Genomic DNA, 17,709 nt, shown 5'->3' with positions numbered 1-17,709 from the left:
GGCAAGCATGACTTAGGTAAAAGAAATTAAAGGGGACGGGGATTGGTCACTTTCCGTAGAGAGAATTCACTAATAATTGGGAATACCTGGTTCAACTAGTAGAAAATACGATATACACAGAAATATTCAATAGATGGCCGAAAATATCAAATAGACCATGTTATCATTCAGAAACCGTATCGGAATAGCTTGGACAATCGGGTCCAACAACTCTGTGCTGACCGAAACGGATATCCAGCTAAAAAATACAGACATAAGAAAAGTAGGAAACAAGAAGTAGGATATTGAAAAGTTGAAAAATGTGGTAGTACGAAATCTCGTTCAAAAATTCGAAGGAAAGTACTCAAAAAATCAAAGTATAGCTGCAGGTGCACATTAAACTCTGCATGTAAATAGGCTCCAGAACTAGGAGTAGGATACTGTGAACAGAAAACAGCTCAGAAACCACGAGTTACAGAACAAATGGTACAGAAAATTATGAAAGGAAGGCGTTTAAGCAGGTTAATACGAAACTATGTACGAAAATGTACAGGAAGTAATACAAGGGACGAAAGAAAACAAGTCGTGCAAGGGATGAGTTGAGACTGGTTGAGAAATATAAGCAAATACAAGGAGGTGAAGCCTATGGAAATATGTAGGAAATAAAAGTGTATTGTAACGGTGGCACAAAATAAGAACAGAAAAATAGTTAACAAGAGGAATGTTTTTTTAAAGATGGAAAGAATATTGTAAAGATTCTGTCTTTTAGGATAGAGTTAAAAGATAGTACACGGGAATTTGGACTTTCCCATCACCTTTTTATTACAAAAGTTTCCTCTTGTATACAATAGTAATAATTATTACACATAAAATGTAAGTTCATCTAATATCTTAGTGGTTTGCTGGTGATAGTACGAGCCCAATGACCATGCGTCTTAGGGCAGTAGAAATCAAGGCACTTAGGCAAAGGTGTATCCCAATGACCAGTTGTCTTAGAGAACAATGTATGATTAATCGGTGGAGATTAATGCCTTTTGCGGTATTCTGTCTTCTTTTATGAAGAAATGTTGGCTGATTTCATTGATCTTCCTTATTTAGCGACTGTTGACAATGTCGATGATTTCTTCGTGGCTGTCGTCTGAAGTGTGTGGTGCTGGGAGCACTTGGAACCTTACAATATGTCACAAGACGACTTGTATGACAGTAAGTGGCAGGGTTTGAAATAACCCGGGCTTTTTTGAAAAAGCCCAACCCACCTGGGCCCATATGGGTTTTTTCGGGTTTTTTCGAAATATTTCAATGTCTTTGGGGTAAAAGTGTTAAAATGTGATTTATATTTCAAGACTGTCATTGTCACAACTTGCAACAATTTTCTACTCACTGCTGTTTTGAAAAAAAATGGCCGTTATTTTGAAATTTTACATTCGATCGCCGAGAAAATCTATACAGCAAGTTTAGCATATCTCGTGCTTCTACCGTCAAAATTTGAACTTAAAAGACTGAAAATTGCGCTTCGTAGCGTGGATACTCGCTGGTTTGAAAAAATGGCCGTCATTTTGATATTTTACCTTGGTATGCCGCCAAAATCTACACAGGAAATTTACAGTGCCTCATGCTTGTAATCTGAAAACTTTAACTTAAAAGGCCAAAAGTTGTACAGCGGGGGACACTTCTAAATGGTACAGCCATATGGAGATTTATGGTTAAGGTGTACCATTTAGAAGTGTCCCCCGCTGTACCATGTAGTGTGTGTGGTAGAGGCAGACAAACGAGTTGATTTTGTGCTTAACGTCCCTTTCAGCAGCGAGGCTATATGAGACGGGACCTACTAATTAACGTGGAATCCGAACCACAAGAGCTCCCTCCGGGAAGCAAACCCGGGTCCCACGCCGAAGACGCGTACACTAACCGCATAGCCATTAAGGAGCTCGGCAGACAAAGGAACAAATGTAGATCAAGTCATCCAGAAGCCTGACTGACGTTCGCCAAATATGAATACCAAAAGGGGTCTATTAATTTAAAACAAAGATACAATTCATGTTGTATGAAATAAATAAATGTTTTAAAATGCCTTATATGAAATTAACATATTCCAGCATAAATAAACCTGCCATATTTTCTCCATGAGAATACGGGACACCTCAGATCACCCCCTTTCCCCCAACTTTCCAACACTGCAATGAACTGTAGTCTGCTTATGAACAAAAGTATAATAGGCCGCGGTGGCTCAGTGGTAGAGCGTTCACCTCTAGTGCATGGGGTTCCTAGTTCGATTCCAGCTCGCGCCAAGTGAGCTTTGTGGTGGACAAACACCTTGTGAGTGGGTTTTCTCGGGATTCTCACGTTTCCTCCCACTTTCTTCATCCCGTCATTTCATTCATTTCTCATCATCACCGTCACCTTGAGCATAGCAGGCATAACCGTGAGACTAAAACTAAAAGATTTCATTTTTTTTTTTCAAGAATATAATAGGCGAAAGTTCACTAAGCAGCAGCTCCTTTTCTCTGTTCGTACCCTGCAATTAACTGTACAGACTGAAGATGCTTAAAAACTTAAGATGTGCTATAAAAATGCTTTACAGGAAAACACTGCAAATTATTTAAAATCAGTGGTACAATCTACCTTCAATATTTTTCGCGCGTTTAGCAATATTTATTTACATGGCTGTATTTGCCAAAATTACGTTTGTCAGTTTAATCTGATGAAAAGCTGATTTTTCTCCTTGTGTCATGTGTAATTGTCAGGACCAGATTTACATTTTTCTAAGACCTGGACCAAAGCACAATTCTGTGCTCCTAGCCTCTGAAAAAGATTATAATTCTTGTTAACTTATGTAATGTGTTGCTGGAGAAAAGGTCAGTCATCTTCCCTGTGTTTGTAAATGTAGAAATACTCAAAGCCTTTTTTTTTTTTTTTTTTTTTTTTTTCGGAGAGTATCCGAGTTTCTATCAAGTGCAATGGAAAAAGTAGCATTGCAAATTTCGCTCGCTATCAAGCCGAACCGGTTGGTGTAGTAACATCCTCGAAACTGTTACATGCAACAGCGTACTGTTCATTCACTAATTACAGGATACCCAGCCAATGTCAGAATTTTTTGTTTTTCATTTTTCGAATAAGCCGATATTGATAGCAGAAATGAAACTGAGTTAAAATACGGTACATTTCCCTGTCCCGACTAAATTTACGGGGACGCGGGACACTCGGGCCCAAAAACGGGACTGTCCCGTTTTTTACGGGACGTATGGCAGGCTTAAGCGTAAAAGAAATAGTTTTATTGTTGAAGTATTCATTTCCGATCCTTCTGCGTTTAATTCGGGAATTCCCCGAGCATTTCTTTCACGGCGTGTACATCAAAACTTCCACTAGTACGGAAATTTGAACTCAGAACTTCAAATAGTAAGCGTTACATAGTCTTCGGAACTCCGAGCATTAAGATTCTTAAATTTGACAAGAATTTTTACGCTATTGCTGGTGTTGATTCTACAGAATGCTTATTTGAAGAGTAGCAACAAATGACTGAACTAAACTGTTATTGCTGGAAAACCAAATTTTAGTTGAAGAAACTTGTTTTACATCAAAGGTAAGAAATATTAGTAATAGTTCTACTAATGTATTTACATATGTACTATTAGTACCGGCACCTATGACCTTAAACCCGTCAAACGTATGAGTGATAATGTCCCTCGGTGTCACCAAGTCGACGAGGACACTATTCCCGGAAAATATTTTCTAAAGAACAAAATGCTTATTTTACTTCAAATAGGCTATAAGCATAATCCATACATTAATTTGTTCTATAACTATCTCAAGCTAAGGTAAGTTTTATAAAGGTCTTATGTTGAATGTTGTTGTATACCTTAACGTGGAAGCCTCTAATTCGCCCAAGGAAAGTCTAAAATTGATAAAAATCACTTACAATGTGATCACCCTAGTTGTACCAATAATATACTAACAAATAGGTCAAAAACCCAGGTGGGTTTTAAAGTGCTTTTTTTCAGGTGGGTCCAACCCTGGTAAGTGGGCTAGATCTTGAGGTAGCTAATGTAATAGATGAATATAAAAAAGGATTTTTATCCTTTGGAACGTGTTTGAAAAAAAAAAAAAAAACTATATTTAAGACCAAGAGTGGAAAGACAATCAAAAATAGACAATATACCACTCGAATTCATTAAGAATATGGGGGACAAGCGAAAGAAAGAATTGTTTTGGTTCTCGAATCAAATATACGAAATGGGAAAGTGGCCTAAGATTTTTGAAAACGATACTAATGCTGTTGGCACAGAAATTAAATGCAGAGAAATGTGAGAACTAAGAAACTATTAGTCTCATACTATATGTTGCAAAAATTTTGCTTCAAATACTCAATACATGGCTGTATGTATGGAAAGACAAATGAGGAAGTTGAGGAAAAACAGTTCAATAAGTGCTTAGTTGATGACAAACCATTAATGCCAACTACTACTTGCAATTACTGTAGGGTCTGCAAGAACAGAGCCAACTGAAACGCCTTAATAAACGGGAAAGAGTTGTTCTCTTTCTTCAAGATAATGCATCTTCCACACTGCTCACTAAACTCTGCAACAGTTTTATAAATGTCACTTTGAGCTCTCCAATACCTTCTGTATTCGCAACACTTAACACCTTTAAATTAAAATCCCTTCCCTGTTATAATGACATATCTAAAACGGGAAAGTGGCAAAAGATTTTCTAAAAACGTAAGATACCTCTATCAAAGAAATCGAACCCAGAGAGATGTGAGGAATATACGATTACTCGATTCATATTGCATGTTCCGAGTTATCCTTCGAATTCTTAACCAATGGTTATATGCATTGAAGAACAAATGAGGAAGTTGGGGAGAAACAGTTCGATTAATGTAAGCATTGTTCAGTGATTATGCTACATACGAATGGGTAGAAAAACATATTATGTTATACATAGGGTTAGACAAAAATCGTATCATTGAGAAACTGTATTCAAGTGCAGAGGTACAATGTTGAATGCAAAGTAAAGGCCACAAAACTTCCTAGCCGATCCTCGTACATCTCGTATCATGAACAAGTAGTATTACCATATTAAAAACAGCAAAATTGAGAAAGCACCTCACTCATGTACAACAAATGAAAAAAATTAGGACGTAGCATACAAAACAAAACTTTGATTCATATATATTCCTTACCTCAACCATGTGTCTTTCCAAGTTTCATTGGGGAAAAAGCACAATATTCTTTCCAATGAAAGAATAAAACGGACACGGTCCGTCCTGTACACTTCAGATATGTATAAATTGGACAAAGCTTTATCATGATTCACAGCAACGAACACCTGTCCATCTGATATATCTGCTATATAATAGTCCTTGCATGTCAAATTAGTTTCAAACTCAGCTTTTACGAATGACTGGTTCTTGTACGATACATATAAATCCAAGCTATCCTGAAATATAATAAAGAAAAACGATATTATTATATATGAAATATAAATTATGCATATGCAGGGTTTATCTTATGTATACAGTGTGTAACTGAAGTAACATAATAAACGTAGACAGGTGATTCCTCACACCACCGAGATAAGCAGAAAAAGTCCTATGAACATAGAACATATTGGGCATATTGACAGAGTCTACGAGGGCCAAGAGTAAGTTCGAAACGGTAGATATCGACGTACAGAAAGACACAAACGTACGTTCGTTAGGAGATCTTCAGGGTCCGCCATGGACAGCAGTGCATGCATAACATCACCGGATCATGGGCTGGTGAGTCCGTTCGAAGGTGCCTGGGTCATGGCAACACAGTTGCACAAGCGTTATGGACACGATGTTCCAACTCGTTTACATCGTTGATCGGAGTAAAATATACTCATTTTTAATGTGTCTCCACAGATTCAGGTTCAAAAACATGACAGGCAAATGCACGGAACCGTCAAGCCCGACCCAACGTCTTGAGAAGTTGTTGTTCAAAAACCAGCGGACATTCACACATAACTTACATCAATAACTTACATTAAGTAATTTACATCAATATAATTGTTTTATAATATCGGTGTATAAAGTCTGTCTTTCATTTTGTTCCTTCAACGGCACAATTATCTGTAATTTTAAAATAATATGGAATTCTTTAAGATATAAAAAGATTTTTAAAAAATTCTAACTGATCAAATTAAATGAAAACAAATCAACAAAAGGAAGTATATCAGTGGAACAACGACACGGTACAAATTTCCAAATTTCAATTATTTATCGGGTACTCTAATAGGAAATTTATAAGGGTCCTTGGCTGATCAATCCGGTTTATATTATTATTATTATTATTATTATTATTATTATTATTATTATTATTATTATTATTATTATTATTATTATTATTATTATCGCTTCTCCGCCTTTGGCTCCGGGCTGCTCACCCTATCTGAATTCTTTCAATATTTCTATCTGGCTCCTTACATCTGTGAGCAGTTGTCCCTTCCTCTTAGCTGGTGGGGCTAGTAACACTGCGAGCATTAGTCAACCGGTTGCTATTATTATAACAGTGATTGTGTGTTGCTGAAGGGCTCGTGGTGGCTAATCAGGGACACTTTCCATCTTGTCCAGGCTCTGGTGGTTTTGGAAGGGTCGTGTGATCTTCATTAATTTAATGATCCTCTGGCAGTGTCGAGAAGCGATTCCTTTTTCTTTTTCTTTTTTGTTGTTTTTTCTTCTCTATTTGAGCTAGAGTGGAGAGGATGTCTAAGTGTTTATGTGTTTTCTTTCTTTTAGTTTGTTGATTGTATTTTAGTTACCTGGGTTTTATTTAAGCATGCCGGCATCAGGTAATTATCCTATTTGTAATGCCCCAATTTATGGAAGGCAAAGAGCTGTTAAATGCAATGTTTGTTCTGGCAAACATCTTATTTGGAATGTTTGCAGAATTTAAGCGAAGGAAAAGAAAAAATACTATATATGAATTTTAAATGTACAAAATGTGAAAATCAGGACAATAGTACTCAGACTATTGATAGCCAAAATTCAGTGGTACCTCAACTTGGTAACCAAAATAAACCTCAAAAAGATGAAACGATATCCTTGGTAGCTATTCAAAAGCAAATTGAATTGTCCTTTGTTAATATGAAGCATATTTTCCTTAATGAAATCAAAGCCTTGAAATCTGAAATAGCCAGTCTAAGAGAAGAGAATAAGGAACTAAGGAAGGAGTTCTCTTTAGAGACAAGCAGTTTAACATAGCTGATATAAATAATTCAGGATTGGTATTAGGTAAAGATTTAAATGTGTCTCATGATAAGGTTAATCATGAATTTCAGTCAAAGGTTGATTATGGTTAACATAAACTAGAGTTAGATAATAATAAAGATATTGAAGAAGTAAGTAAGGAATTATGGACAGAAGTTATTTCAAGGAATAAAAAGAAAATTAATGATAAAAAACAACTATAGTTGTCAATCAAAATTTGAGAAGAGATGTTAAAAAGACTGTGCGTAAATTGAATATTGGCTGTAACAACAATAAAACTGACTTGGTGTCTAGTATGAAGAAATAAGCTCTATTTGTCATTAGATTTAGTCCAACTGCCTCCGTTGCTGATGTTGAAGATATAGTAAAAGAACATTTGAATAACTTTAAGTATACTAAATTAAGAACTAAATATGATTCGTATGCATCCTTTCATACAGATGCCAACAGTTGTGATTATAATATTTTTAATGTTCCAGAAATTTGGCTACAAGTATCCTTATTGGCCCTTTTTACGGTAAATTAAAAGTATTTAATGATTGTAACGGTCAAAATACTTCTGGTTCAAATAGAGAAGCAACCCAAGAATAATTATAAACTTTGGAACCAGAATGTACGTGGTCTTAGGACCAAACATGAACAGTTTTTTTGTTCCGTAGCAGACTGTAATTATGATATAATTGTTATAACTGAGACGTGGTTAAGTGATTTACATAACAGTGAGGATTATTTTCCGGATGTTTATCCACAGAATATATGAACCTGATGTTTGTGAAAGAGGGGGTGGAGTGTTATGTGCTGTTAATAGCAATATTGAAGTTATTCGAAGAACTGAGTTTGAGATCTTTGAAGAATGTATTTTACTTGAAATTGTTAATAGAATTGGCAAGAACTTATTATTACTGTGTGCTTATTTTCATCCCAATTTGCCTTCTACTGTTTATGAGAATTTCTTAAATAACATTTTAATTAAGATTCATCCACTGAAGTATGATATTCTCATAATTGGTGATTATAATATCCCGAAGGTTGATTGGGCTGATAGGAATTTCCTTCCTGGCATACATCATTATGCCAAATGCAAGGCGAGAATATTGTTTTCATTCCTGGATTATTATAATTTAAATGTTGTCTCTAATGTATCAAATTTAGATTTGGTTATATCAAATTTTAATGTTGTTGCAACTAAAGATGTTTTGCCTCTTGTTATTCCTGATTCATATCATTATCCTATCGAGGTTACTATACGTAATAAGATATGTTCTTTGGATATTGGTTGTTCGCCAAGATATTCTTTTCATAAAGGTGATTATTTAGCCTTATACCAGGAATTAGCGGAGGCAGACTGAACTAATATCTTGTTAGCTCAGAATATTAACCTTGCTATTGATGCTGTGGAGAATGTAATTAAAACCAATATGAATAATAATATTCCTACGTTATACCCAAAAGTAGGAGTTTTCCTTTATGGTATTCTAAAGATCTTATCTTTTTAATTAAAGGGAGAGAAAAAGCGTATAATTTTTTTTAAAAAATATATATCTGATGATGATTATATATTATTTTTGCAAACTATAGAAGGCAAGTTGAATTCAAACTTCGTATGGATAGGAAAATGTATATTTCGGACATTGAATATTCTTTAACCAAAAACCCTAAAAAATACTGGGGTTTTGTGAGTAAGCATAATAATCACTCTAAGTCTTCCTCAGGTATTATGATCGATAATGAATATGTAGATAACTTTAATAAACTTATCAATGCATGGGCTAAGCTATTTCAATCTATATTTCAAAGACGTTCGTCTTACGATGAAACTTAATTATTATGCCATTCTGGAAATAGTATTTTTTTTCCTAGTTTTACAGTTGATCAGTTGGAATTGATAAAGGAATTGAGTATATTATAGCCCCTATTCTTGCGTCATTATTTAATTGGAGTATACAAACCTCTACTTATCCTGAGAGTTGTAAAATTGTTCTTGTTTCTCCTATCCCTAAGGTTAATGAGAAAGATTATACGGATTATAGACCAATTTCTATTATGGAAATATTACCTAAAATTTTTGATAAGCTTGTATCAGGGTGGCTGGTTTAAACCAAGGTGGCTTAAACCATTTTTTTTTTAACTGGTTTAAACCAAAAACCGAAAAATGTTCGTAAAGGTGTAGGTGTTCGTAAAATCTTGATGAACATACATTTGTGGGTTATCATGTTTCAGTCCGGCATATTATTCATATTATATTCAGACCTAATTCCCCATTTATTACTCAAAGAGATTATACTACTATAGCAGCTTCTGTTTTTTTAAATGTAAGTTTATGAATGTTTCTTCTGTGATTTTTTTTTATAGTTTGTTATTATTGTTATGCAATTGCAATCAAAGAAAAATTCTAAATATTGTTTCGTTTTAATAATGTTTACTATTGATAAAATACATCGAAATACCGTACTTGGAGGGGGGAGTCATACAAACCCCACAAGAGGCATTTATTGAAATCAGAAGTATCTTTGGTAGTATTTATGTATAAATAGGTCAGAGCCAAAGTGGACTCAAATAATTCGTATCATTATTCACTTTTCTTACTGATATGCAAATTAAGTCGTTGTAGTTCTTTTACTTGTACTAATAAAAAGTCGTTGTGAACAAACATGGACTATTACAGTATTATGAAATTGTCCATATGTAATTCTTTATAATGGTATCAATTGTGCAACTGTTTATCTTCTTGTTCTTCTGAAATGACTCTCGACAATTATATTAACAAGTATGTAAAAATCAGTACAACGTATTTTTATCATGAGTCCTTCGTGAGTCGGCAGACATATCGCATTTGTGCCCAATTAGTCCCGGTTTCGAGTTCAAATAGAGGACAATTTATCTCGGATGTAACGCGAGAAGCGGTTTGGATTCCGCTTTAAGGCTATGTGGCCCCTTACAACATAACCCGGGTGTTGCATGATAACGCCAAGGCGAAACAAACTTATTTCTGTCCATATGTGATATAAATGCATAGAGCAAATTAATTAAACAAAAAAAAAAAAAAAACTAGTTTAAATTAAAAAGACCGGGTTTAAACCAAAGAAACCGGGTTTTGGGTTTTTTTTCAACAAAAACCATGTTTTTTGCCAACCCTGGCTTGTATACAATTATCTCTATAATCATGTTTCTCCAGAAATTATGGATAAGCAGCATAGCTTTATGAAAAATAGATTTACTTTGTCCAATTTAACATGCTTTATGTATGATATTATTTCTCCTGTAAAAACTCAAGGACAAGTAGATGTAATATATTTTGATTTTTCTAAGGCCTTCGACAAACTTCGTTATGATATATTAATCAAGAAACTTAATTCATGTGACCTATCACCAATCTTTATTAGATGCTTTATCTCATATTTAACTTGTAGAAGATTTGTTGTAAAATATAAAGGTCTATTTCTGATATACATAATATTCTTTCTGGTGTTCCTCAGGGATCTAATTTAGGTCCACTTTTGTTTCTTTTGTTTGTTAATGACCTTAAAGAAAATATCAAATGTCAATTTCTCATGTATGCCGATGAAAATTTACCATGCTATAAATGATGCTAGTGATTGCGCTAAATTACAAGATAATATTAATATCATTGTTAATTGGTCAAAGAGTAACGCTTTACCTTTGAATTTCAACTAAACATGCTTGGTATCTTTTACCTTAAAAACAAATCCTGTTTATTATAATTATGTGGTCGAAAATGCTTTGGTTAAAAAGCTGGTTTTTATAAAAGATCTACGTGTTATTTTTGATGCCAAATTGTTAGTCAATAAACATTTGGAAAATATAAATAGTTTCCAGAGCGAGAAGAAATCTGGGAATCACAAAATGGATCTCTAGAGGAGAAGTTTACATAGCTTAACCTGTTTAATTTTATATTATGCAAATGTTAGAAGCCAACTTGAATATTGCACCAGTATTTGGAACAAAGGAACCCAGTATTTTCAAAGGGATATAGAAGTAGTACAAAACTTGTTTCTTTCATGGCTAAAATGGAAATTTAAATTTCTATCAGGAAAAACTCAAAATGAAATTAGGTATCATCTTGGCCTATTAAAATTATCTGAAAGAACTTTATTTGACATTAAACTGCTTCATAATATTTTATTTGGTAAGTTACCACTGATTGAGGCTGTCTTGGTGTTCGTAACATGGCTAGAAGAAACTTTAAAATCTTCAAATATAATCCGAAATTTAGTGATGTGCCTATATATATAAATGTCTGTTAAATGCACACAACTATTTGCTTCCTTCTATCCAAAGAAAGTTTACGACTTATCACTTATCATAATCATATTTTCATCACTGCCTGTGCATGCCTTGTGCTTTGTTTTTTCCTTTCTTTTATAATTTATTGTAATTTTAGTTGTGTCTCATGTGATATGTTTGTCTGCTGCTATTGTATGTAATCTTTATTTCTTTATTTAATATTATTGTATGTATGATTGTTTTTTGTTTATGTACTGTATTTGGAATTGTAAATGGAATATTAGTCTGTAATTTCCAATTATGCAATAAAAATATTATTACGTTGCACTTCATACTCCGATCCTATTTAGGATTCAATTTCCACGATATTTCAATCTACTATGCGATCATGACCATATGCAATATGCGATGTTAAGGGGAAACTATCACTTTTCTTCCATTATATAGACCGTTCCTTGTCCTGAAAAGTAAAAAGCCTTAAGTACCTGGAAACCACAGTTGTTGTCAATAAATTCAACACCTGTAGGTACTGAATCCAATTACTTCCTTTAACTTTACGCTCCTTTCACTAGGAGTTTATCAATATATGTTTCTGTATCATTTACACTAAAAACTCACTCTAAAATTATCATGGTTCTAGTGGCGATTATTGCCTTCTGTATAATAACCTTTCTACAATATTTCTGTTTACTTATGAACTTTCCACTACTATAAAAAATTACACAAATGGTTTCCGCAATACTTTTCATTATTATTATTATTTTAATTTTCAAGACAAGAAACAATCTATTTAATAGAATACAAGTGATAGTTTCTCCTTACGTCGCACACTGCATGTGATCATGGTAGCAGAGAAGACTGAAAAATCATGGCAATTTAATATTAATAGGGTCAGAGTCAGGTGCAAGGTAAATGTTTTTGTTTATTGAAATATGCACCTGCAGCTTGTCAGTAACGTTTTCAAACAATTATTACGTCGTAGTTAAACTAGATAAGAAGCAATATCATTTAAAAACTCAAAAGCATCATTTGTTTACAACGTAATTTTGTACTCTCTACAAAGTAGGGAGAAAAAATTACATGAATCTTCCTTTTCGCATTTATAAAAATGAAAAAATGAATACGGGACTAGTGACTTCCTTTAACTCATTCAAATCAAATATTATGTTCTACTATAAGTATAGTTAAAAACTCGACGCGGCCAAATCATCCTCAGGTGGCTTCAAAGCAAGCGGAACACCATTGAAATATCCCATATGTTTGTTACACGAGAGGGATATTTCAACAAGCTCTTCTAATTAAGTGTGGCCTTCCGGTTCACCTGTTGGAAAAGAAAGTGATGTATGATCTTTATAGCCCCATATTTAATATGATGGGTTATTTTAAAAGGATAACTTTGGTGCTTTTTTATGTTAATGATATTATTATTATTGACACATATTAGCAAAATGTGTCCATTTTTAATATAAGTTCAGCGATAGCAATAATGAGTCCCGTCAACACCATACTCTGGCTTTATGACTTCTTTGAGGTGTTATTTACGAATGTGTTAGGGTAAATTTTCTGCTTGAGTACAAAGGAACCCGGTTGGAGACGATTTAAACATGGCAAGTTTATCAGACTTACATCTCCTAGGAAAGTCTCCACTGTATGAAAATCGCATCATCAAAAATTCATAGTATATGTATATTAATTTAAAAAAAAAAAAACTGTAGAAGTAAGGCAAAATGTATTACTTTCGTTTATATTAACGGGCTACACTTCACGAGCTCTGGTTGTCAAATGACTTAAGCGTTTAAATAATTCGTGCGACCATACCTCTTCATATGATTCTAGTCGGTTAAGGGACAAAAATTCACGTAAAACAAAGAACATAACATAACGGTTCATACTGTACACAGGGATAGTTCTGGAGTTAACAGTACTACAAATCGCTTTTAAACATGTGGAATGAAATAAAAGGAATTGTACTTGTAGCTATATTTATGTCTAAGATTTTATCCAGTGTTAAAATATTACTCAAAAGCTAAGTTCACATTGCACACAAATCATATGAAAATAGTAAGCAGTTAGAAATAAATAAATAATTAAAAATCTTCAGAATCTCCCAAACACTCAGCTAACAATGTATAAAATCATAAATACTTACATTGGAACTTCTCTTTGTAGCAAACATGAAATCCCCTCTAATCTCGAAGTCCTGCACACCGGTAATGACAATAGATAAATCATCCAGAAACATAGACTTTGAACTAAGTACAGCTGCTTTTCCACTGGGTTCTTCACGTTCAATATAGAGCACTGGACCGTTTCGTCCATCAGTCTGTTTCGTCAAGAAAAATGCTTTTACGTATTCCTGAATGCTATCCCATGTGTCACCATAATCTGCCGACAGCCAAAGCTAACATAGATAAATAAATATGACTATTATCACTACAAGATATGATGTTTCGTTTATTATACATAATACTTTAATTAAAACACTAAATATATACAAGCATCATATTACCGGTATGTGCTTTCTTAAAATGAAGAAACAATATTTTTTAGCTTTGAGTATCTATGTTTAGTATCTGCGACTGACGTGTGTAACATAATAAGTTACATTTGTACGTTTAACACATGTACCATCTGGCATTTTGTTAAAATTAACTAGCACTCACATATAATGTTTTATATTCCTAGTATAATTTCCGACAACCAATTTTGTTGCCTTCAACGGCTAAACAGTAATGAAACACACATATATGTTTTTTTTTTTTTTTTCTCGTAGCAAAATGCGAAACAAATTTAAATTTGTATTGCACTCTCGGCAGCCAAGGAAAACATTATCATTATTATTTCATACAGTGAAATAGTAAACATTTTCTATGTATCACAAACAAGTATGATAATGAAAAACAAAGTACCGTTAGGAAAAAGTAACAGCAATTATATTTTTAAAAAGTTTTAACTTTCACATTCAACAGATTGAACAGATTGTTCATGCTGATAGCTGTTCCCGAATGTGTCTATATATATATATATATATATTTAATTATTTTAATCCGTCATAACTTGAAAAAACGAGTAATCACTGAAATTATGCACTATGAAGTAAACTTAATTTTTTTACGATAAAACAAAATAACTTATTTCACACAAAATCCGGTTTTTAATTGTAGTTAACTGCTACTCGGATGAAATACGTTTTCCATATTTTAAACATTTTAGACCGAACACTTGTAAAATAAGCGAACATAGCAAAACAGATATATATTTCTAGGCCAATACAATGAAAAAATATGGGGAAAAAAATAGGAGGGCAGAGATGAGTACTGCTAGGGTTCCATATTTTACGTAGTAATCTAGTTTTTGCAAAGTAAACTCGAGTCTTGGATTTGGAGAATCCTAGCCAGTTTCTTTACAGATAGAATAAAGTGTCGAAGAGGATATTCTCTGTCATCAGTTTACGATCTGTTTCCAATAATTTGGTTTGTAGTCAGTAGTAGATCGTGTTCTTGAGAGTCATCAGACAATTAAAAGTAAACGTCGCGTTTTTAAGAAGACTAATCGCTTAGCTTTAACTGAAAGAGAACTATTCTCTCCTAAAGAAAAGATAACGATAAAACTGCTTTCTGATGCAAAAAGAGCCCAATTCAGTAATAAATTAAGATCATATATGCATCGCATTTTGCAATACAACTTTTTGTTTGCATCTCACTTTTAGAATTTTGTGTAGTAAACTGCGATGCGATACTGCTTAAATAAAACTCTGATATATATCCTTTCTACTGTCTTTTTTCTACACAAAACACTAAAAACACTATAATCTGCAGCAAGTTGCTAAAATTTCAGTGACCGTTACACGCACTAACTCACAACTAGAAGTACCAATATAAACGCAATTTACAATGTACTCTTTATCACGTGTTTCACACAATATAAAACGTTTCACTTCACTTCACTGCAATTCATTTACTTTCTTCTTTAACTCTGTATCAACTATCACAAGTCTCTTAATGATCAAATCAGAAAATTTTTGATACATGTGAATTTAAATTGTGTAAGTTTCCAACAACAACAACAACAACAACAAAACTACGAATATAAAAAATCATTTTAGGATTCCCATAGGACATTAGTGAGTGTTAGTTAGGTTCATTTTGAAATGAGATCACCCAGTAATCTTTTGTAAATGAAATTAACAGAAAGAAAACTCTCTGCTTTCTTATGTAAATAAAGATATTATGTATTTACACAAGTTGTTTTTAATTAATAGAATACAACCAAGCAAAGAAAACATACCTTTTTCTGTGGATCAGTTTTATCATGCACCAGTAAGACTGAAGGCTCACCCTCGTGGAAAGCAACATCAGATGGAGTGAACTGTAGCGTCTTCCTTTCAATAGTTTTCCCGAAGTCTGAAGTTACGTATAACACATTGTGTACAGTGTCTGCGAAAACACACTGAAAGAAAATATTAACATTTATATTTCATTTGGTATGCATTTCTGTGTCACATATATTTATAATTGAAATTAAAATAATTTTTAGATCAGTCTACCTCATACGTACAATACAACGCAAAAATTTAGAATCACTGTTTAGGCTTAAAAAAAAAAAATGTTCTATTATCTACTAGCCTGAATAATCTTCGAAATATATTGTCTTTTCCTCTTCGATATTTTAAATGCACTATCCGGGTATTCTTCGTCAGAGCCACAAGGCTTAAATCGTTAATTCTGTAGGATCTTTGCTTTGTTGTTGCATTTCATTCAACAGTATCATAAAAAATATATTACATAGTATATTTACTTATATTTGCAGTTTTGTCTCCCCGTCCCAGTAGGTACGTTAACATAAAACACATAAGTAACAATTTACTGCTATTTACTAAACTTAAAAAAAAAAATAAAAAATAAAAAAAAAATCCTTGTTTCTTAAAAGTGACACATTCATCTACTCCATCCATCCAATGGTAGTTGTAGGTTAAGTGGATGGATGTTGTCACTTTTTAACCCTTGTGTACTACCATGGGGTCATTTTGCGACCCCAGAGATTTTACATGAACGTATTTTAATGTTTGTTTTTGTATTTCCTTCCCAATGTATGTTTAATGTATTGAACAGAAATATCGTTTGTTATTGTCTTGCTGTTATGAAAATATATATATATATATATACGATTGGGCTCGTAAAAGGTCCCCAAGGTAATACCCACGTAAGTAATCACATTTTTCTTTCTTTTTTTTCTTACCAGCGAGCAAAATTAGTAGTTTACATAATGCTCAATAGCTGACAGAAATTATTAATATATTATTCCCGAAAATTACTTCATTATTACTAAGTTGAGTGTGTAGTAAGAAAAGAAGTTTTCTTGCATTACACTACATTGTTTATGACCTTGTCTCTTTCTTCCTCAGGTTACAGTTTGAAGCAATAGATATCTTGAAACCTGCTTATATTTATCAACAGCTTGTAAATAACAAAGTGCTTAGTTTGTTACTTCCGGCAACAACCCCAAGAAAATGACATGATTTCACTACTCTGGGTTGTAGTTGCGCCTGTTATCTGGTGACGAAGTCGTTAAGTATTTCTTTGATGTCAAAGGTGACAGTCTGAGTTGGAGTGGAATGCAGTCAAGTATTGTTTTAAAATGTATCTGTATAAAATTTCTGTGCAGGACACCAATAATCACTTATTTTTAGCTGGGGTCTCACACGGTATCTCCTACGTTAATTTTTTCACGGTAATACACACGGGTTAAGAAACAGTTTTGGTACGCACATCGCACACAGGCTGGGTAAAATGTAGTAGCAACCTGCAACAATGCTGTACCATGGGTCAAATAGTTACAAGTTTTCGGCAGGTGATAACGGAAGGTTAGACGAGCAAGTGTAGTGAGTGAAAACTGTTCTATCTTCTTTAGTCAAATTTTGCAGTGTCGTGAAGTAAAGGCGAAAATGTCTTCACGAGATGCTTCCATAAGTAGAACAACGTGCAGGGGAAAACAACTGAAATGGTACATGATCGGATTCTTCTCAGGAACTGCGCGAAGCGTTTGGTGACGAAGCGTTGCCATGTCACACAGTTGCGTGATGGCTAACAGTGTTTCGGAAAGCGAGTCGTTCACGACGACATGCACAATCAGCTTCCTGCTGGAGATGAATCACCAACAGACTGCTTCATGAGTTAGCAGCTGAAATATTTGTATCCCACAAAACTGTGCTCCACATCCTACAAACCATTCTTGGATTCTACAAAAGAAAAATAAGC

At 33.7% G+C, this 17,709-nt stretch overlaps 1 protein-coding gene across 1 annotated transcript in view; it reads right to left on the bottom strand.

Annotated features, from left to right (window-relative positions):
- The window catches only part of LOC145695112 (sortilin-related receptor-like), a 126,843-nt gene that overhangs the window by 98,799 nt on the left and 10,335 nt on the right, over nt 1-17,709 (bottom strand). Inside the window, exons 3-5 of the mRNA XM_081772028.1 lie at nt 15,740-15,901; nt 13,602-13,853; nt 5,159-5,415 (exon numbers count right to left, since the gene is read on the bottom strand). Coding sequence (XP_081628154.1) covers nt 5,159-5,415; nt 13,602-13,853; nt 15,740-15,901 — 671 coding nt within the window. The remainder of the gene's footprint in view (nt 1-5,158; nt 5,416-13,601; nt 13,854-15,739; nt 15,902-17,709) is intronic.

This window comes from Thermobia domestica, chromosome 9 (genome assembly GCF_964235325.1).
Source record: "Thermobia domestica chromosome 9, izTheDome1.hap1.1, whole genome shotgun sequence".
NCBI classification, from domain to species: Eukaryota; Metazoa; Arthropoda; class Insecta; order Zygentoma; family Lepismatidae; genus Thermobia; species Thermobia domestica.
Note: the sequence above shows the minus strand (reverse complement) of the source record. Positions and strands in the feature narration are given on the sequence as shown.